The 21,888-nt window shown below is 37.4% G+C and overlaps 1 protein-coding gene across 2 annotated transcripts in view; it reads left to right on the plus strand.

Moving 5' to 3' along the window:
- Window positions 1–4,532: 4,532 nt before the first annotated feature.
- Window positions 4,533–21,888, plus strand: part of NCAPH2 (non-SMC condensin II complex subunit H2) — a 382,774-nt gene continuing 365,418 nt past the window's right edge. Inside the window, exons 1-4 of one of the 2 annotated variants that reach the window (XM_053716310.1) lie at window positions 4,533–4,625; window positions 7,006–7,127; window positions 7,483–7,584; window positions 8,039–8,094. In XM_053716310.1, coding sequence (XP_053572285.1) covers window positions 7,020–7,127; window positions 7,483–7,584; window positions 8,039–8,094 — 266 coding nt within the window. In that variant the 5' untranslated portion in view covers window positions 4,533–4,625; window positions 7,006–7,019. The remainder of the gene's footprint in view (window positions 4,626–7,005; window positions 7,128–7,482; window positions 7,585–8,038; window positions 8,095–21,888) is intronic. The other variant, XM_053716311.1, reaches the window with a different exon arrangement.

Below are 21,888 nucleotides of genomic sequence, written 5' to 3' on the forward strand. Positions count from 1 at the left end.
AGGTACATTTCTCTTTATTTTAGCTATGTAAGCTATTAAATAGTTAATAACTATTTAATAGTTATTGTACATGGTTAAAATAAATTGAAAGTTACCTGTAAAATAAAAATAAATCCTAAGATAGCTATAATATAATTATTATTTATATTGTAGCTATATTAGGGTTTATTTTAAAGGTAAGTATTTAGTTTTAAATAGGATTCATTTAGTTAATAAGAGTTAATTTATTTAGATTTATTTAATTAATATTTAAGTTAGGGGGGCGTTATGGTTAGGGTTAGACTTAGGTTTAGGGGTTAATCATTTTATTACAGTGGCGGCGGCGTAGTGGGGGGCAGGATAGGGGTTAATAAATTTATTATAGGTTGCGGCGGGTTCATGGAGCGGCGGTTTAGGGGTTAAACTATTTATTTAGTTGCGGAGAGGTGCGGGATCAGCAGGATAGGGGTTAATAATTTTATAATAGAGGGCGATGGTATAGGGGGGGCAGGATAGGGGTTACTAGGTATAATGTAGGTGGCAGCGGTGTCCGGGAGCGGCGGTTTAGAGGTTAATACATTTATAAGAGTTGCGGCAGGGTCTAGGGGTTAGTAACTTTATTTAGTTGCGGGGGGCTCCGGGGGCGCCGGTATAGGGGGCAGAACAGTGCAGTTTAGTGTGAGTGCTTAGTGACAGGCTAGCAATAAAGCTGGGAAAAAGCCGAAGGGCAGCGAGATCGGATGAGTGATAACTGTCACAGTCCGCTGCTCATCGCCCCGCGGCTTTTTGACAGCTTTATTTGATAACTTAGGCGAACGTATTCAAGGTCCGCGGCGGCGAAGGTAGGCGAGCTTAGGCGGACGTATTGGGCCGGCGAAGCCAGAAAAGTAGACGGCTTGATAACTAGCCCCCCTGGTCCCCTAGTTTAGTGCCATATCTTATGATCAATATCATTTGGCTCAGGATAGATTGAACTATGCCCAATGAAGGCTGAAACGATCATCTGGGGTTGCTGTGTTCCTTGTTCAGAGAGGAATTGCCTGGTATTTCGGCGCTGGACTGACCGTAATAGGCGGGATCAGACTGATATACTACAGGAAAGTTCTACTCTGTGAAAAGCAATACTGGGCTAAAAGAAGTTGCACCCAGGTGGTAAATTGCCATAAAACAATGGTGTTGAGCCAATTGTTCATTCCTGCAAGTGTGCTTCTCTCTGTGTGTATTTATTCTCTGTAAAGGAAAAAGGGGTAACCAGACGTGGACTCCTTGCTCAGTGTGCTTAGAGGAATATGGCTAAACCTCACTGATGAGGTCCAATGAAGGCCGAAACGATTGTCTGGGGTTGCTGTGTTCCTTGTTCAGAGAGGAATTGCCTTGTATTTCGGCGCTGGACTGACCGTAATAGGCGGAATCATACTAATTTTGTGACTCTGTGAAAAGCATTACTGGGCTAAAAAGAAGCTGCACCCAGGTGGTAAATTGCCATAGGACAGGCTAACAATGGTATTGAGCCGGTTGTTTGTTCCTGTGAGCGTGCTTCTCACTGTGTGTATTTAGTATAAAACAAGCCAAATATAAATGAGCCTATATGGTTTTAATAGAGTAAAAACTTTCTTGCTTATTCAGAATTTTCCATTGGAATGCAGGGAAGCTAGGGTTCCAAGTTTGATGCCATATTTTATGATCAGTATCATTTGGCTTAGACTAGATTTAACTTTTTTATATAGAGGAATGCCCAATTAGTATAAAACAAGCCGAATGTAAGTAGGCCAAGAAGGTTCCCTTTTCAGAATTTCCAATTGAAATGCATGGATGCTAGGGTGCCATACTTTTTTGTCATTGCTCGACCCCCTGCAATCTGGCTTCTGTCCCCAACACTCAACTGATACTTCCCTCACCAAGATTACTAACAATCTCCTTTCTGCTAAAAACAAAGGCTACTACTCTATACTCATCTTACTGGACCTCTCTGCTGCCTTTGACACTGTTGACCATCCCCTTCTCCTACAGACTCTCAGCTCTCTTGGGGTATGTGACACTGCCCTCTCCTGGATTCACTCTTATCTCTCTAACAGATCCTTCTCTGTCTCTTCTGCTGGTGACTCCTCCTCTCTATTGCCTCTGTCTGTTGGAGTACCTCAAGGCTCTGTCCTGGGTCCTCTACTCTTCTCTATTTACACTTCTTCACTGGGTAAACTTATCAACAGCTATGGCTTCAGCTATCATCTCTATGCTGACGATACCCAGATCTACCTTTCCATCCCTGCACTCTCTCCTTCTGTCAATTCTCACATCAGCGACTGCTTATCTGGCATTTCCTCCTGGATGGCCTCCCACCACCTAAGTATAAACATGTCCAAGACCGAACTACATCTAATTCCCCCCCTCTAACTCTACTCCAGTTTCTAATTTTTCCATCACTGTTGGCGGCACCACTATCTACCCATCACCCCAAGTCTGCTGCCTTGGAGTCAAGCTTGACTCAAATCTGTCCTTCATTTCCCAAATTTGCTCTCTTCATCCTGCCGCAACCACCTACGCAATATCTCCAAAATTTGTCCGTTTCTAAGTGCTGAAACTACTAAACAGCTAATCCACTCCCTGGTAATTTCCCGACTTGACTACTGCAACAACTTACTAACTGGCCTCCCTCTCTCCAGCCTCTCTCCCCTCCAATCCATCCTAAATGCATCTGCCAGACTAATCCACCTCTCTCGACGCTCTGTTTCTGCCGCACCTCTCTGTGAGTCCCTTCACTGGCTCCCCATTCACAACAGAGTTAAAGGGACAGTAAACCTTAAAATTAATGTTATATAATTCTGCACATAGTGCAGAATTATATAACATTATATTAGCCAAACTTTCTAACACATAATATTCCCTTTTCATTTTTAACAAAAAACGCCGTTTTACAGACCCGCTCTCTGCGCTCTGCTGAGCGGGTCTGCTTTTTTTCACAGCGCATCGGGCCAGCTGTATAGTCACAGCCCGGCCCGGCCGCGCCATAAGATTAAGTGCAGCTCGCTCCTGTGACAGGAGCTATGGTGCGGTTGGGCCGGGCTGTGACTATACAGCTGGCCCGATGCGCTGTGAAAAAAAGCAGACCCACTCAACAGAGCGCAGAGAGCGGGTCTGTAAAACGGCGTTTTTTGTTAAAAATGAAAAGGGAATATTATGTGTTAGAAAGTTTGGCTAATATAATGTTATATAATTCTGCACTATGTGCAGAATTATATAACATTAATTTTAAGGTTTACTGACCCTTTAAATTCAAAATTTTCACCCTGACCTACAAAGCCCTCACCAATACTGCCCCACCCTACCTGTCCTCACTTATCAACAAATACACTCCTGTCTGTTCCCTAAGATCCAACAGTGACCTGCTTCTTGCGTCCTCTACCATCACCTCCTCTCATGCTAGACTACAGGACTACTCTCGTGCGGCACCAACCCTCTGGAACGCACTTCCTTGTGCTGTCAGACTTGCCCCTTTAAACGTTCCCTAAAGACCTTTCTGTTCAGGGAAGCTTATCACCCGACTTATTAACATACTAACTTCACTTAACTAACAGCTGCCCTCTATCTCCTCACTAATATCATTCTCATCTTTACAGTCCCCACCTCCTGTTTCCCATCCTACCCATCTAGATTGTAAGTTCCCACGGGAATAGGGCCCTCAATTCCCCCTGTTTTTGTCTGTAAAATTTTGTCTTATCGTATTGTTTATCCATTGCGCTGTTATCCTTGTACCCATGGGCAGGGCTTTATAAATAAAGAATAATAATAAAATAATAATAATAAAGGGATATACAATTACTGGAAAACAAACTAAATCTGGGGGAGCCAAGATTGTTTTAATAAAGGAAATGCTTGGTTCCTTATTCAGAATTTCCCATTGAAATGCATGGATGATAGGGTGCCAAGTTTGGTGCCATATTATATGATCAATATCATTTGGCTCATGCTAGATTTAATTTTTTTATATAGAGGGATGCCCAATTAGTATAAAACAAGTCAAATGTGAATGAGCCAAGATGGTTTTCATAGAGTAAAAGCTTGGTTACTGATTCAGAATCTCCCATTGAAATGTATAGAAATTAGGGTACCCAGTTTGGTGCCATATTTTATGATCAATATCATTTGACCCAGGATAGATTTAATTTTTTTTTTATATAGAGGGATGCCCAATTAGTATAAAACAAGCCAAATGTGAGCAAGCCAAGATGGTTTTAATAGAGTAAAAGCTTGGTACCGTATTCAGAATTTCCCATTGAAATTAATTAACTTTGTTAATTGTTGTTGTTCAGCTTACCTGAATAGGATGCTGGGTGAATAGTAAGCTAACTTCAGCATCATGTCTAAAGCTAAATTTACTTTTTGCCAGGAAAATGACGTTTCACCAAAAACAAAGATGGTTTGACCGTGTGTTTACGTCAGCACAGTGCGACAATTCAGTAAAAAATCTACCATCTTGCTCCTCTCATTGTACCTGTCGCAAGTAATGACGTTTAATGTGATGATTGGCGGGATTCGAAGGCTCGCCTTTGTGACATCATTGGATCGGCGGGAAAAACAAAAATGGCGTCTGATAATTTGTTCGGTTGGGAAAATAAATGACAAACCGTGACTGAGGTAACTGGGACCCGGTGAGTGGTCGAGGTGTGCCGGAGCTGGTGGGAAGTTTCTGTCAATTTTTACTTGTAATTCCTCTCATATTCTGCCACTTGTGTGTTGTAGGTTTAGCTATTGCTAGAAATAAAAGCGCTTCCCATGTTGTTTACTGTGTGCCCCGGGTAGACAAAAATTATTTCTACCCACGGCACGGGGGCCACCCCATGTCATATTGTCTCTCAGCCGGGCAGGAGTTATTTACACGATTGTAAATTGTCTTATTTATCGCTAAGGTAAACAGAGGTTTAACCTTATTCTGCTCGCGAAATAAAATTCTAATTAACCCAAGTGCAAGCCCGATCCTAGATCTGTCTGTCCTCTTTCCCCTAGGTCTGTCCTCTTTCCCCTAGGTCTGTCCTCTTTCCCCTAGATCTGTCTGTCCTCTTTCCCCTAGATCTGTCTGTCCACTTTCCCCTAGATCTGTCTGTCCTCTTTCCCCTAGATCTGTCTGTCCACTTTCCCCTAGATCTGTCTGTCCTCTTTCCCCTAGATCTGTCTGTCCTCTTTCCCCTAGATCTGTCTGTCCTCTTTCCCCTAGATCTGTCTGTCCTCTTTCCCCTAGATCTGCCTGTCCTCTTTCCCCTAGATCTGCCTGTCCTCTTTCCCCTAGATCTGTCTGTCCTCTTTCCCCTAGATCTGTCTGTCCTCTTTCCCCTAGGTCTGTCTGTCCTCTTTCCCCTAGGTCTGTCTGTCCTCTTTCCCCTAGATCTGTCTGTCCTCTTTCCCCTAGATCTGCCTGTCCTCTTTTCCCCTAGATCTGCCTGTCCTCTTTCCCCTAGATCTGCCTGTCCTCTTTCCCCTAGATCTGCCTGTCCTCTTTTCCCCTAGATCTGCCTGTCCTCTTTCCCCTAGATCTGCCTGTCCTCTTTTCCCCTAGATCTGCCTGTCCTCTTTTCCCCTAGATCTGCCTGTCCTCTTTTCCCCTAGATCTGCCTGTCCTCTTTTCCCCTAGATCTGCCTGTCCTCTTTTCCCCTAGATCTGCCTGTCCTCTTTTCCCCTAGATCTGCCTGTCCTCTTTTCCCCTAGATCTGCCTGTCCTCTTTTCCCCTAGATCTGCCTGTCCTCTTTTCCCCTAGATCTGCCTGTCCTCTTTTCCCCTAGATCTGCCTGTCCTCTTTTCCCCTAGATCTGCCTGTCCTCTTTTCCCCTAGATCTGCCTGTCCTCTTTTCCCCTAGATCTGCCTGTCCTCTTTTCCCCTAGATCTGCCTGTCCTCTTTTCCCCTAGATCTGCCTGTCCTCTTTTCCCCTAGATCTGCCTGTCCTCTTTTCCCCTAGATCTGCCTGTCCTCTTTTCCCCTAGATCTGCCTGTCCTCTTTTCCCCTAGATCTGCCTGTCCTCTTTTCCCCTAGATCTGCCTGTCCTCTTTTCCCCTAGATCTGCCTGTCCTCTTTTCCCCTAGATCTGCCTGTCCTCTTTTCCCCTAGATCTGCCTGTCCTCTTTTCCCCTAGATCTGCCTGTCCTCTTTTCCCCTAGATCTGCCTGTCCTCTTTTCCCCTAGATCTGCCTGTCCTCTTTTCCCCTAGATCTGCCTGTCCTCTTTTCCCCTAGATCTGCCTGTCCTCTTTTCCCCTAGATCTGCCTGTCCTCTTTTCCCCTAGATCTGCCTGTCCTCTTTTCCCCTAGATCTGCCTGTCCTCTTTTCCCCTAGATCTGCCTGTCCTCTTTTCCCCTAGATCTGCCTGTCCTCTTTTCCCCTAGATCTGCCTGTCCTCTTTTCCCCTAGATCTGCCTGTCCTCTTTTCCCCTAGATCTGCCTGTCCTCTTTTCCCCTAGATCTGCCTGTCCTCTTTTCCCCTAGATCTGCCTGTCCTCTTTTCCCCTAGATCTGCCTGTCCTCTTTTCCCCTAGATCTGCCTGTCCTCTTTTCCCCTAGATCTGCCTGTCCTCTTTTCCCCTAGATCTGCCTGTCCTCTTTCCCCCTAGATCTGCCTGTCCTCTTTTCCCCTAGATCTGCCTGTCCTCTTTTCCCCTAGATCTGCCTGTCCTCTTTTCCCCTAGATCTGCCTGTCCTCTTTTCCCCTAGATCTGCCTGTCCTCTTTTCCCCTAGATCTGCCTGTCCTCTTTTCCCCTAGATCTGCCTGTCCTCTTTTCCCCTAGATCTGCCTGTCCTCTTTTCCCCTAGATCTGCCTGTCCTCTTTTCCCCTAGATCTGCCTGTCCTCTTTTCCCCTAGATCTGCCTGTCCTCTTTTCCCCTAGATCTGCCTGTCCTCTTTTCCCCTAGATCTGCCTGTCCTCTTTTCCCCTAGATCTGCCTGTCCTCTTTTCCCCTAGATCTGCCTGTCCTCTTTTCCCCTAGATCTGCCTGCCTGTCCCCACCAGCTCCACATTGTTATATTTATGTCCATATAGACACATCTGTGACAATGGAGGACACAGAATCAAGGTTCACACATCTCCTACAGCCAATCCGGGATTTGACCAAGAACTGGGAGGTGGATGTAGCTGCTCAGCTGGGCGAGTACCTGGAAGAGGTAAGTAGGCGTATATCAGGTTATTTATGGGTTGTCTCATTCTGTACAATACAGTGAATATCTAGAGCAGGTGAGGTGGTATCTGGGATATATTTGTTACTGTCTTACCACATAGAATACTAGGAGCAGTTAAGTGTTTGGCGTGGCCTTTAGGGGATGGTACTAGGAGTTTCTGTACAGAGACAGTGTTTTGCTATGACAGTGTAAGGGCTTTAGTACCCACAAAGCATTGTCACCAGTGAGACAGGAAGTGAGATAATAGACCAATCACAGCTGATATATGCCTGTATAGTTAGTGTTGTACCTGTGTTACTGTTATCCTGATCGTGTTTCTGCGCTTTTTCTTTTGGGACAGTTGGATCAAATCTGTATTTCTTTTGATGGGGGTAAAACAACCATGAATTTTGCTGAAGCAGCTCTTCTGATCCAGGGGTCGGCGTGTATCTATAGTAAGAAGGTGAGTGGCTCTCTAGTTCCAACAAAGGGACAAAAGATTATTAGTTTTCCTTCATATGCAAAAAACATTCTTCCAGGTTTTATTTGTAAAAAGTTATAAATACATTACAGAAAAATGTTGAAGTTAATTATAAGCCTTTTACACAATATCAAACCAGTACCAACATGACACCCAGGCATCTGTGAGATCTGGGAAGTAGTGAGTGCAAGAAATATGAAAGATTGTGCATACATACAGTACATAGTCCATACGCACGTGCACATATACACACACATATATACACCCATGCGCACACACACACACTGTTTTTGCTTGGTACAGACTGCAGTGCTTATTACTTTGTTGGGTTGGGGTTTCTCCTGTTTGTAGGGTGTGAGTATTGGGGTTAATTAGACATGGGGTTAGGTAGGTGCATGTTTGTTTCTAACCTGTGTGATGATCTTCTGCTCTGCAGGTGGAGTATCTTTACTCTCTGGTGTACCAGGCTCTGGACTACATTTCCAACAAAAAGTAAGCGGGGACGTAGTAAGTAACCTGGGGGTGTCTGTCATGTAATGCAGCAGTTGATTTCTGTGTGTTGTCCAGTGCTGCTTCCTTAGGGAGTTCTCGCTTGGTGCACTAGCATTTAGGTGCAGTTCTGTATCACCTGCATGGCACATGGGCGCTGGTTGTCATCAAGGGGATGCACTGCAGGCGTGGACAGTGTTGATCTTGTGTTTGGCAAGTAGACTGCAGTCGCTAGCTCTGTAGAAAGTTATTTCAGCACAATGTTCTTTTAGAACTTTGGCTGCTGTGCGTGGGCAGTAAAGCTGTGGCACACAATGTACTGCAGGGCTGTATTGTCAGGTCTTTGTTTTACATTCATTCTCGGTCAGGGTAATGTGACTGTATCGTTACCTACACCTTCATTCACTGTCAGGGTAATGTGACTGTATTGTTACCTACACCTTCATTCACTGTCAGGGTAATGTGACTGTATCGTTACCTACACCGTCATTCTCTATCAGGGTAATGTGACTGTATCGTTACCTACACCTTCATTCACTGTCAGGGTAATGTGACTGTATCGTTACCTACACATTCATTCTCTGTCAGGGTAATGTGACTGTATCGTTACCTACACCGTCATTCTCTGTCAGGGTAATGTGACTGTATCGTTACCTACACATTCATTCTCTGTCAGGGTAATGTGACTGTATCGTTACCTACACCGTCATTCTCTGTCAGGGTAATGTGACTGTATTGTTACCTACACCTTCATTCTCTGTCAGGGTAATGTGACTGTATTGTTACCTACACATTTATTCACTGTCAGGGTAATGTGACTGTATTGTTACCTACACCTTCATTCTCTGTCAGGGTAATGTGACTGTATCGTTACCTACACCTTCATTCTCTGTCAGGGTAATGTGACTGTATCGTTACCTACACATTCATTCACTGTCAGGGTAATGTGACTGTATCGTTACCTACACCTTCATTCTCTGTCAGGGTAATGTGACTGTATCGTTACCTACACATTCATTCACTGTCAGGGTAATGTGACTGTATTGTTACCTACACCGTCATTCTCTGTCAGGGTAATGTGACTGTATCGTTACCTACACCGTCATTCTCTGTCAGGGTAATGTGACTGTATCGTTACCTACACCGTCATTCTCTGTCAGGGTAATGTGACTGTATCGTTACCTACACATTCATTCTCTGTCAGGGTAATGTGACTGTATCGTTACCTACACCTTCATTCTCTGTCAGGGTAATGTGACTGTATCGTTACCTACACCTTCATTCACTGTCAGGGTAATGTGACTGTATCGTTACCTACACATTCATTCTCTGTCAGGGTAATGTGACTGTATCGTTACCTACACCGTCATTCTCTGTCAGGGTAATGTGACTGTATCGTTACCTACACATTCATTCTCTGTCAGGGTAATGTGACTGTATCGTTACCTACACATTTATTCTCTGTCAGGGTAATGTGACTGTATCGTTACCTACACATTTATTCTCTGTCAGGGTAATGTGACTGTATCGTTACCTACACCGTCATTCTCTGTCAGGCTAATGTGACTGTATCGTTACCTACACCGTCATTCTCTGTCAGGCTAATGTGACTGTATCGTTACCTACACCGTCATTCTCTGTCAGGCTAATGTGACTGTATCGTTACCTACACCGTCATTCTCTGTCAGGGTAATGTGACTGTATTGTTACCTACACCGTCATTCACTGTCAGGGTAATTGTTACCTACACATTAAGATGCCAATAGGTGCTCGTCCATATATTGCAATCCGGCAGCTTCATTAGTTAACTTAAAGCACGTCAGTTGCTTGGTTCTTCCTGTGTATCTTTTCACTGCAACAAACATCTGCTTATTCATATTATTAGCAAATCCTTTTATAAGACAATTAATGATATGAATCATGTTTTAGTTTTTATTGTGAACGGTCATCACACTTTTTATAAAATACAGAGGCACAAATATTATTTCTAGTAAAGTGTTTATTATTACTTTCCTGTTATATAGACTGCTGGGTACCAGATAAAACAAAAACTGTATCACATCACCAAACATAATAGGTGATCGGTCTAAGTAGTCTCAATCTTAACGGATGTCTCCTGGACTCAGATCTCGGTTGCAGCTTCTATCCCCGCTCTGCTGAGCTCACTTGTCTGAGGCTTAAAGCGTTTCTCTCACGCAGGAGAGCTTTCTCTAGAGGATATCTTTCAATCCTGTCTGTATACGCCGTGTGTACCCAATATGTGTCTGAGCATGGCAGTATATAAATAACTGATAAACGCATACACACAACATCTAACCGTATATATAAGTTAAAATGACATTTCATTCAATATACTACATATGTGGAAATGCAACTACATCTGTGTTTGCTTTGATATGTACATTAACATTAGTAAATTAATATTCTTTCTAGACAAATTCACACAAACTGATTATTCAGTTAAGCCTAGATTGGGTTTCAACCATTAATTGACTTGACAAACTGTTAATGTATCTTTCTTGGAGCTAAGTGTTTAGATTTTTATTTTTCTTAGACAGTGTCTGGACTGGGGGGTTTCTTTCTCTATTCTGGCGCATGGGGGGGGTTTCTCTCTCTATTCTGGCGCATGGGGGGGGTTTCTCTATTCTGGCGCATGGGGGGGTTTCTCTCTCTATTCTGGCGCATGGGGGGGGGGTTTCTCTCTCTCTCTCTCTATTCTGGCGCATGTTTTTTTTTTTTTTTCTTTTTCTGCTCTAGTGCAGTTGTGTACGGGTTCTCTTTCTGCTACGTCACAGTGCTGGGGTAGGGAATTTCTCTCTCTGTTCTAGTGCAGCTGTGCAAAGGTTCCCTTCTCCGGCACAGGGTTGGGGGGTTTTCCTCTATGCATCGGCGCAGCTGTGCGCGCAGTGGGGGAGGGCTTCTTTGTTTTTTATGTAAAGTTTGAAATATATTTTGTGACGTGAGTCACCAAGATCTGAGGGCCTGTTATGGAACATTCTTTGGGCTGGAGGTACATGGGCTTAAGGATACCCAGAGACTGCATGGAAATATGGAATGTTATATGCTGGACACCCCATGTACTTTCATAACTCTGTCTTATGTCTATGTCACCCTGTATCCATAAATACAGGATGGGTACAGGGTGTGAGTGCCCCTTGTGGGAGCAATTGTGACTCTATAAGCCAAGTGGGCATAAAAGACTTTATAGCTAATAAGAGCTGTTATTATATTCTGTAATAAGATGTATTTTATTTACGTTCTGATCTGATTGTGCCTCAGGAGTCTGTCTGGGTAAACTGATTGTGTTTTGTGTGATTATGTTAACTAGACTGCCCAAAATAAAAGTAAGTGGATATTTAATTTGAAAAGTTTAAAACCTTCAGGTTTAAATAAAGAAATTAATTTTGGGTCATTTTTGGGGGACTAAAAGACTTACAAACAATATCAATATATTGAACACAAAAATACTGATTTATAAATTTAACAAATAAAGTGTTACTATATAACAAATCTGAATTTTCAGAGAATTCTGTTGTAAAGAATAAACAGCCTTCTATACCTTGCAGAACACAGTCTAATTCCTTAATGTATGAAACTATCAAAAGAGAAAATATGGTAGAAAGGATTGTTATAATTTAATCCTGTTTAAAGTTTATTGCATTTAGCAACATTGTAAATAAATAACAATAGTATATATTTCACCGGGGGGGCTTAAGTATCCTGGAAAAGGAAAAAAGAAGGCGGAGTATCATGTTTAAAATCAATGGAGCGAATACTCCAATCACATACAGCCGGAAAAAGCCCGTAGGAAGCACGGGTGAATTGCGCGTAGCTGGATATCAGTGGTGTCTGCAGCTGAGCACCACTAACTTGGCTTTCTCTGTATCAAGCTTCGTTATACCCCTGTATCGTTACATCGGAGGGGTGATTGTCACTTAAAGAGCCTTGTCAGGAACTGAGGGGTTTAGAAGTACCAAAGGTTTACAGACATAGTCCGGTCCGGAAATTAAAATAACGCTGGAAGGATGAAATAGTAGGTAAATCACAGCTGTACTATGACCGCTCATCAAACGGGTAAATTGAAGTGAATGGAAATTTGACTTGTGCTGCAACGTTATGCCATACCTCCAATCTAGAGCTACTGTGAAATGTTTGGTAGTAACTGCTAAGGAGAGTGTTCGCTAACCACATATCTGGCAAGTGAAAAGTGAATGGTGCCAACAAATACCTGTTTGTGAAAAAATACGGCATAGTGCTGTGCCTGCATTAACTGTTAATTCACCTAATTTGGATTACACATACACATCATCTGGGATGTTTATCTTTTCTTTGGAAAGAACTATCTGGAATAATGGACTTTATCTAAGACTTTACTTAGTTTTTCTGTTGACCTTGGTTGTTAATCTTGATGCAGAGTTTTTGATACTTTGTTGCAAATTATATATATATTCTGTTTAAATATACCACTGAGATAGTGTCTCTTTATTGCCCTACCGATGGTTTAGCTTAAAAATGTGTGATAACATCTGTTGCTGGACCAATAAGGGTTCTTTTTCTCTCTTTGTAAAGAATTGACATATTAACCCTTACCGTGCACTACAAAGAACGTGTTTCCCATTTGGGAACACTATGTATATATCTTTGTATTAGACTTTCAAATAATTATACTAGGAGTGCTGGCACATTGTTTTCAATATATATATATATATATATATATATATATATATATATATATATATATATATATATATATATATATATATATATATATATATATATATATATATATATATACACACACACACACAGAGAGAAGTGCACTCACAGGAACGAACAACTGGCTCAATACCATTGTTAGCCTGTTCTATGGCGATTTACCACCTGGGTGCAGCTTTTTAGCCCAGTAATGCTTTTCACAGAGAAGAATTTTCCTGTAGTATATCAGTCTGATCCCGCCTATTACGGTCAGTCCAGCGCGCGAAATACCAGGCAATTCCTCTCTGAACAAGGAACACAGCAACCCCATTCAGCCTTCATTGGGCCTCGACAGTGAGGTGTAGCCATATTCCTCTAAGCACACTGAGCAAGGAGTCCACGTCTGGTTGCCCCTTTTTCCCTTAGGGAGACTAAATACACACAGAGAGAAGCACACTCACAGGAACGAACAACTGGTTCAATACCATTGTTAGCCTGTTCTATGGCGATTTACTACCTGGGTGTAACTTTTTAGCCCAGTAATGCTTTTCACAGAGTGGAACTTTCCTGTAGTAACAATAGTATTGAGCCAGTTGTTCGTTCCTGTGAGTGTGCTTCTCTCTGTGTATTTAGTCTCCCTATGGGAAAAAGGGGAAACCAGACGTGGACTCCTTGCTCAGTGTGCTTAGAGGAATACTGCTACACCTTACTGACGAGGCCCAATGAAGGCCGAAACGATCGTCTGGGGTTGCTGTGTTCCTTGTTCAGAGAGGAATTGCCTGGTATTTCGGTGCTGGACTGACCGTAATAGGTGGGATCAGACTGATATACTACAGGAAAGTTTTACTCTGTGAAAAGCATTACTGGGCTAAAAGAAGCTGCACCCAGGTGGTAAATCGCCATAGAACAGGCTAACAATAGTATTGAGCCAGTTGTATGTATATATATAAACATAAACCAAAAAGGGTACAGGACAAATGGCTACTATAAATGTGTCTTTTTCCAAAAACAATTTTATCAAACTTTAGAAAACATTAATGTTATGCTAGATTATAAATTTTAATGTGGTGCAGACCCTATAAAAAATTATTCTTCAACAAAATACAAGAGGAGAACAAGGACCATCAAACATTTCTTAAGGCCCTGTATAGATAGGGAATCAAGCACTCTTTTTTTTTTTTTTTTTTTTTTTTAAATAAAAAATAGCTCAAAAGTGTAACTAAATTAAACAATTGGAATGAATCTCTGACCAGTACAATCACTGAAAACAAAAAATAATTTATTAATAGTACAGAAAGAAGTAAATCCTAACTGTCTAAACATAGCAATAGGCCAGTTGTGCGCTGGCCTCGGGTATATGTTAGCAACACAAAGTAAAGTATGTTGAACAAACAATATAGTACATGTGGCCAATTAAAACCCTGAAGATGTGCACATCATAATCATAATATTGGCAAAAATACAATCCAAAGACACCTAGTACACTGCTACACCCAAGCTGTACACGGTACCCAAGTCAATACAAGAGATAATTACCGGACAGGTAAATTTTTAGGGATCTAAGTAGTGATAGGTGCTTTGTAAAGATTTCAGGAACAACAATAATGGCAGTATAGCAACAATTACAAAGAATTACATACAAATATGAAGAATAGCTATTGCAATGGTTATTAGCAATAAGATAGATAGTGAGTTACATACAAGTATGAAGAATAGCTATTGCAATAGTTATTAGCAATAAGATAGATAGTGAGTTACATACAAGTATGAAGAATAACTATTGTAACGGTTATTAGCAATAAGATAGATAGTGAGTTACATACAAGTATGAAGAATAACTATTGCAATGGTTATTAGCAATAAGATAGATAGTGAGTTACATACAAGTATGAAGAATAACTAATGCAATGGTTATTAGCAATAAGATAGATAGTGAGTTACATACAAGTATGAAGAATAACTATTGCAATGGTTATTAGCAATAAGATAGATAGTGAGTTACATACAAGTATGAAGAATAACTATTGCAATGGTTATTAGCAATAAGATAGATAGTGAGTTACATACAAGTATGAAGAATAACTATTGCAATGGTTATTAGCAATAAGATAGATAGTGAGTTACATACAAGTATGAAGAATAACTATTGTAACGGTTATTAGCAATAAGATAGATAGTGAGTTACATACAAGTATGAAGAATAACTATTGCAATGGTTATTAGCAATAAGATAGATAGTGAGTTACGTGCAAGTATGAAGAATAACTAATGTAATGGTTATTAGCAATAAGATAGATAGTGAGTTACATACAAGTATGAAGAATAACTAATGCAATGGTTATTAGCAATAAGATAGATAGTGAGTTACATACAAGTATGAAGAATAACTATTGCAATGGTTATTAGCAATAAGATAGTGAGTTACATACAAGTATGAAGAATAACTATTGTAATGGTTATTAGCAATAAGATAGTGAGTTACATACAAGTATAAAGAATAACTATTGCAATGGTTATTAGCAATAAGATAGATAGTGAGTTACATACAAGTATGAAGAATAACTATTGCAATGGTTATTAGCAATAAGATAGATAGTGAGTTACATACAAGTATGAAGAATAACTATTGCAATGGTTATTAGCAATAAGATAGATAGTGAGTTACATACAAGTATGAAGAATAACTATTGTAACGGTTATTAGCAATAAGATAGATAGTGAGTTACATACAAGTATGAAGAATAACTATTGCAATGGTTATTAGCAATAAGATAGATAGTGAGTTACGTGCAAGTATGAAGAATAACTAATGTAATGGTTATTAGCAATAAGATAGATAGTGAGTTACATACAAGTATGAAGAATAACTAATGCAATGGTTATTAGCAATAAGATAGATAGTGAGTTACATACAAGTATGAAGAATAACTATTGCAATGGTTATTAGCAATAAGATAGTGAGTTACATACAAGTATGAAGAATAACTATTGTAATGGTTATTAGCAATAAGATAGTGAGTTACATACAAGTATAAAGAATAACTATTGCAATGGTTATTAGCAATAAGATAGATAGTGAGTTACATACAAGTATGAAGAATAACTATTGCAATGGTTATTAGCAATAAGATAGATAGTGAGTTACATACAAGTATGAAGAATAACTATTGCTGGTTATTAGCAATAAGATAGATAGTGAGTTACATACAAGTATGAAGAATAACTATTGCAATGGTTATTAGCAATAAGATAGATAGTGAGTTACATACAAGTATGAAGAATAACTATTGCAATGGTTATTAGCAATAAGATAGTGAGTTACATACAAGTATGAAGAATAACTATTGCAATGGTTATTAGCAATAAGATAGATAGTGAGTTACATACAAGTATGAAGAATAACTATTGCAATGGTTATTAGCAATAAGATAGATAGTGAGTTACATACAAGTATGAAGAATAACTATTGCAATGGTTATTAGCAATAAGATAGTGAGTTACATACAAGTATGAAGAATAACTATTGCAATGGTTATTAGCAATAAGATAGTGAGTTACATACAAGTATGAAGAATAACTATTGCTGGTTATTAGCAATAAGATAGATAGTGAGTTACATACAAGTATGAAGAATAACTATTGCTGGTTATTAGCAATAAGATAGATAGTGAGTTACATACAAGTATGAAGAATAACTATTGCAATGGTTATTAGCAATAAGATAAATAGTGAGTTACATACAAGTATGAAGAATAACTATTGCAATGGTTATTAGCAATAAGATAGTGAGTTACATACAAGTATGAAGAATAACTATTGCTGGTTATTAGCAATAAGATAGATAGTGAGTTACATACAAGTATGAAGAATAACTATTGCTGGTTATTAGCAATAAGATAGATAGTGAGTTACATACAAGTATGAAGAATAACTATTGCAATGGTTATTAGCAATAAGATAAATAGTGAGTTACATACAAGTATGAAGAATAACTATTGCAATGGTTATTAGCAATAAGATAGATAGTGAGTTACATACAAGTATGAAGAATAGCTATTGCAATGGTTATTAGCAATAAGATAGATAGTGAGTTACATACAAGTATGAAGAATAACTATTGCAATGGTTATTAGCAATAAGATAGATAGTGAGTTACATACAAGTATGAAGAATAACTATTGCAATGGTTATTAGCAATAAGATAGATAGTGAGTTACATACAAGTATGAAGAATAACTATTGCAATGGTTATTAGCAATAAGATAGATAGTGAGTTACATACAAGTATGAAGAATAACTATTGCAATGGTTATTAGCAATAAGATAGTGAGTTACATACAAGTATGAAGAATAACTATTGCATGGTTATTAGCAATAAGATAGATAGTGAGTTACATACAAGTATGAAGAATAACTATTGCTGGTTATTAGCAATAAGATAGATAGTGAGTTACATACAAGTATGAAGAATAACTATTGCAATGGTTATTAGCAATAAGATAAATAGTGAGTTACATACAAGTATGAAGAATAACTATTGCAATGGTTATTAGCAATAAGATAGTGAGTTACATACAAGTATGAAGAATAACTATTGCTGGTTATTAGCAATAAGATAGATAGTGAGTTACATACAAGTATGAAGAATAACTATTGCTGGTTATTAGCAATAAGATAGATAGTGAGTTACATACAAGTATGAAGAATAACTATTGCAATGGTTATTAGCAATAAGATAATAGTGAGTTACATACAAGTATGAAGAATAACTATTGCAATGGTTATTAGCAATAAGATAGATAGTGAGTTACATACAAGTATGAAGAATAGCTATTGCAATGGTTATTAGCAATAAGATAGATAGTGAGTTACATACAAGTATGAAGAATAACTATTGCAATGGTTATTAGCAATAAGATAGATAGTGAGTTACATACAAGTATGAAGAATAACTATTGCAATGGTTATTAGCAATAAGATAGATAGTGAGTTACATACAAGTATGAAGAATAACTATTGCAATGGTTATTAGCAATAAGATAGATAGTGAGTTACATACAAGTATGAAGAATAACTATTGCTGGTTATTAGCAATAAGATAGATAGTGAGTTACATACAAGTATGAAGAATAACTATTGCAATGGTTATTAGCAATAAGATAGTGAGTTACATACAAGTATGAAGAATAACTATTGCAATGGTTATTAGCAATAAGATATAGTGAGTTACATACAAGTATGAAGAATAACTATTGCAATGGTTATTAGCAATAAGATAGATAGTGAGTTACATACAAGTATGAAGAATAACTATTGCAATGGTTATTAGCAATAAGATAGATAGTGAGTTACATACAAGTATGAAGAATAACTATTGCAATGGTTATTAGCAATAAGATAGATAGTGAGTTACATACAAGTATGAAGAATAACTATTGCAATGGTTATTAGCAATAAGATAGATAGTGAGTTACATACAAGTATGAAGAATAACTATTGCAATGGTTATTAGCAATAAGATAGATAGTGAGTTACATACAAGTATGAAGAATAACTATTGCAATGGTTATTAGCAATAAGATAGTGAGTTACATACAAGTATGAAGAATAACTATTGCAATGGTTATTAGCAATAAGATAGTGAGTTACATACAAGTATGAAGAATAACTATTGCTGGTTATTAGCAATAAGATAGATAGTGAGTTACATACAAGTATGAAGAATAACTATTGCTGGTTATTAGCAATAAGATAGATAGTGAGTTACATACAAGTATGAAGAATAACTAATGTAATGGTTATTAGCAATAAGATAGTGAGTTACATACAAGTATGAAGAATAACTATTGCAATGGTTATTAGCAATAAGATAGTGAGTTACATACAAGTATGAAGAATAACTATTGCAATGGTTATTAGCAATAAGATAGATAGTGAGTTACATGCAAGTATGAAGAATAGCTATTGCAATGGTTATTAGCAATAAGATAGATAGTGAGTTACATACAAGTATGAAGAATAACTATTGCTGGTTATTAGCAATAAGATAGTGAGTTACATACAAGTATGAAGAATAACTATTGCAATGGTTATTAGCAATAAGATAGATAGTGAGTTACATACAAGTATGAAGAATAACTATTGCTGGTTATTAGCAATAAGATAGTGAGTTACATACAAGTATGAAGAATAGCTATTGCAATGGTTATTAGCAATAAGATAGTGAGTTACATACAAGTATGAAGAATAACTATTGCATGGTTATTAGCAATAAGATAGATAGTGAGTTACATACAAGTATGAAGAATAACTATTGCAATGGTTATTAGCAATAAGATAGATAGTGAGTTACATACAAGTATGAAGAATAACTATTGCATGGTTATTAGCAATAAGATAGATAGTGAGTTACATACAAGTATGAAGAATAACTATTGCAATGGTTATTAGCAATAAGAAGATAGTGAGTTACATACAAGTATGAAGAATAACTATTGTAATGGTTATTAGCAATAAGATAGATAGTGAGTTACATACAAGTATGAAGAATAACTATTGCAATGGTTATTAGCAATAAGATAGATAGTGAGTTACATACAAGTATGAAGAATAACTATTGCAATGGTTATTAGCAATAAGATAGATAGTGAGTTACATACAAGTATGAAGAATAACTATTGCAATGGTTATTAGCAATAAGATAGATAGTGAGTTACATACAAGTATGAAGAATAACTATTGCAATGGTTATTAGCAATAAGATAAATAGTGAGTTACATACAAGTATGAAGAATAACTATTGCAATGGTTATTAGCAATAAGATAGATAGTGAGTTACATACAAGTATGAAGAATAACTATTGCAATGGTTATTAGCAATAAGATAGATAGTGAGTTACATACAAGTATGAAGAATAACTATTGCAATGGTTATTAGCAATAAGATAAATAGTGAGTTACATACAAGTATGAAGAATAACTATTGCAATGGTTATTAGCAATAAGATAGATAGTGAGTTACATACAAGTATGAAGAATAACTATTGCTGGTTATTAGCAATAAGATAGTGAGTTACATACAAGTATGAAGAATAACTATTGCTGGTTATTAGCAATAAGATAGTGAGTTACATACAAGTATGAAGAATAACTATTGCAATGGTTATTAGCAATAAGATAGATAGTGAGTTACATACAAGTATGAAGAATAACTATTGCTGGTTATTAGCAATAAGATAGATAGTGAGTTACATACAAGTATGAAGAATAACTATTGCAATGGTTATTAGCAATAAGATAGTGAGTTACATACAAGTATGAAGAATAACTATTGCAATGGTTATTAGCAATAAGATATAGTGAGTTACATACAAGTATGAAGAATAACTATTGCAATGGTTATTAGCAATAAGATAGATAGTGAGTTACATACAAGTATGAAGAATAACTATTGCAATGGTTATTAGCAATAAGATAGATAGTGAATTACATACAAGTATGAAGAATAACTATTGCAATGGTTATTAGCAATAAGATAGATAGTGAGTTACATACAAGTATGAAGAATAACTATTGCAATGGTTATTAGCAATAAGATAGATAGTGAGTTACATACAAGTATGAAGAATAACTATTGCAATGGTTATTAGCAATAAGATAGATAGTGAGTTACATACAAGTATGAAGAATAACTATTGCAATGGTTATTAGCAATAAGATATAGTGAGTTACATACAAGTATGAAGAATAACTATTGCAATGGTTATTAGCAATAAGATAGATAGTGAGTTACATACAAGTATGAAGAATAACTATTGCAATGGTTATTAGCAATAAGATAGATAGTGAGTTACATACAAGTATGAAGAATAACTATTGCAATGGTTATTAGCAATAAGATAGATAGTGAGTTACATACAAGTATGAAGAATAACTATTGCAATGGTTATTAGCAATAAGATAGTGAGTTACATACAAGTATGAAGAATAACTATTGCTGGTTATTAGCAATAAGATAGATAGTGAGTTACATACAAGTATGAAGAATAACTATTGCTGGTTATTAGCAATAAGATAGATAGTGAGTTACATACAAGTATGAAGAATAACTAATGTAATGGTTATTAGCAATAAGATAGTGAGTTACATACAAGTATGAAGAATAACTATTGCAATGGTTATTAGCAATAAGATAGTGAGTTACATACAAGTATGAAGAATAACTATTGCAATGGTTATTAGCAATAAGATAGATAGTGAGTTACATGCAAGTATGAAGAATAGCTATTGCAATGGTTATTAGCAATAAGATAGATAGTGAGTTACATACAAGTATGAAGAATAACTATTGCTGGTTATTAGCAATAAGATAGTGAGTTACATACAAGTATGAAGAATAACTATTGCAATGGTTATTAGCAATAAGATAGATAGTGAGTTACATACAAGTATGAAGAATAACTATTGCTGGTTATTAGCAATAAGATAGTGAGTTACATACAAGTATGAAGAATAACTATTGCAATGGTTATTAGCAATAAGATAGTGAGTTACATACAAGTATGAAGAATAACTATTGCTGGTTATTAGCAATAAGATAGATAGTGAGTTACATACAAGTATGAAGAATAACTATTGCAATGGTTATTAGCAATAAGATAGATAGTGAGTTACATACAAGTATGAAGAATAACTATTGCTGGTTATTAGCAATAAGATAGATAGTGAGTTACATACAAGTATGAAGAATAACTATTGCAATGGTTATTAGCAATAAGATAGATAGTGAGTTACATACAAGTATGAAGAATAACTATTGCAATGGTTATTAGCAATAAGATAGATAGTGAGTTACATACAAGTATGAAGAATAACTATTGCTGGTTATTAGCAATAAGATAGTGAGTTACATACAAGTATGAAGAATAACTATTGCAATGGTTATTAGCAATAAGATAGTGAGTTACATACAAGTATGAAGAATAACTAATGCAATGGTTATTAGCAATAAGATAGATAGTGAGTTACATACAAGTATGAAGAATAACTATTGCAATGGTTATTAGCAATAAGATAGATAGTGAGTTACATACAAGTATGAAG

The sequence above is a fragment of the Bombina bombina genome, chromosome 6 (genome assembly GCF_027579735.1).
Source record: "Bombina bombina isolate aBomBom1 chromosome 6, aBomBom1.pri, whole genome shotgun sequence".
Taxonomy (NCBI): Eukaryota; Metazoa; Chordata; class Amphibia; order Anura; family Bombinatoridae; genus Bombina; species Bombina bombina.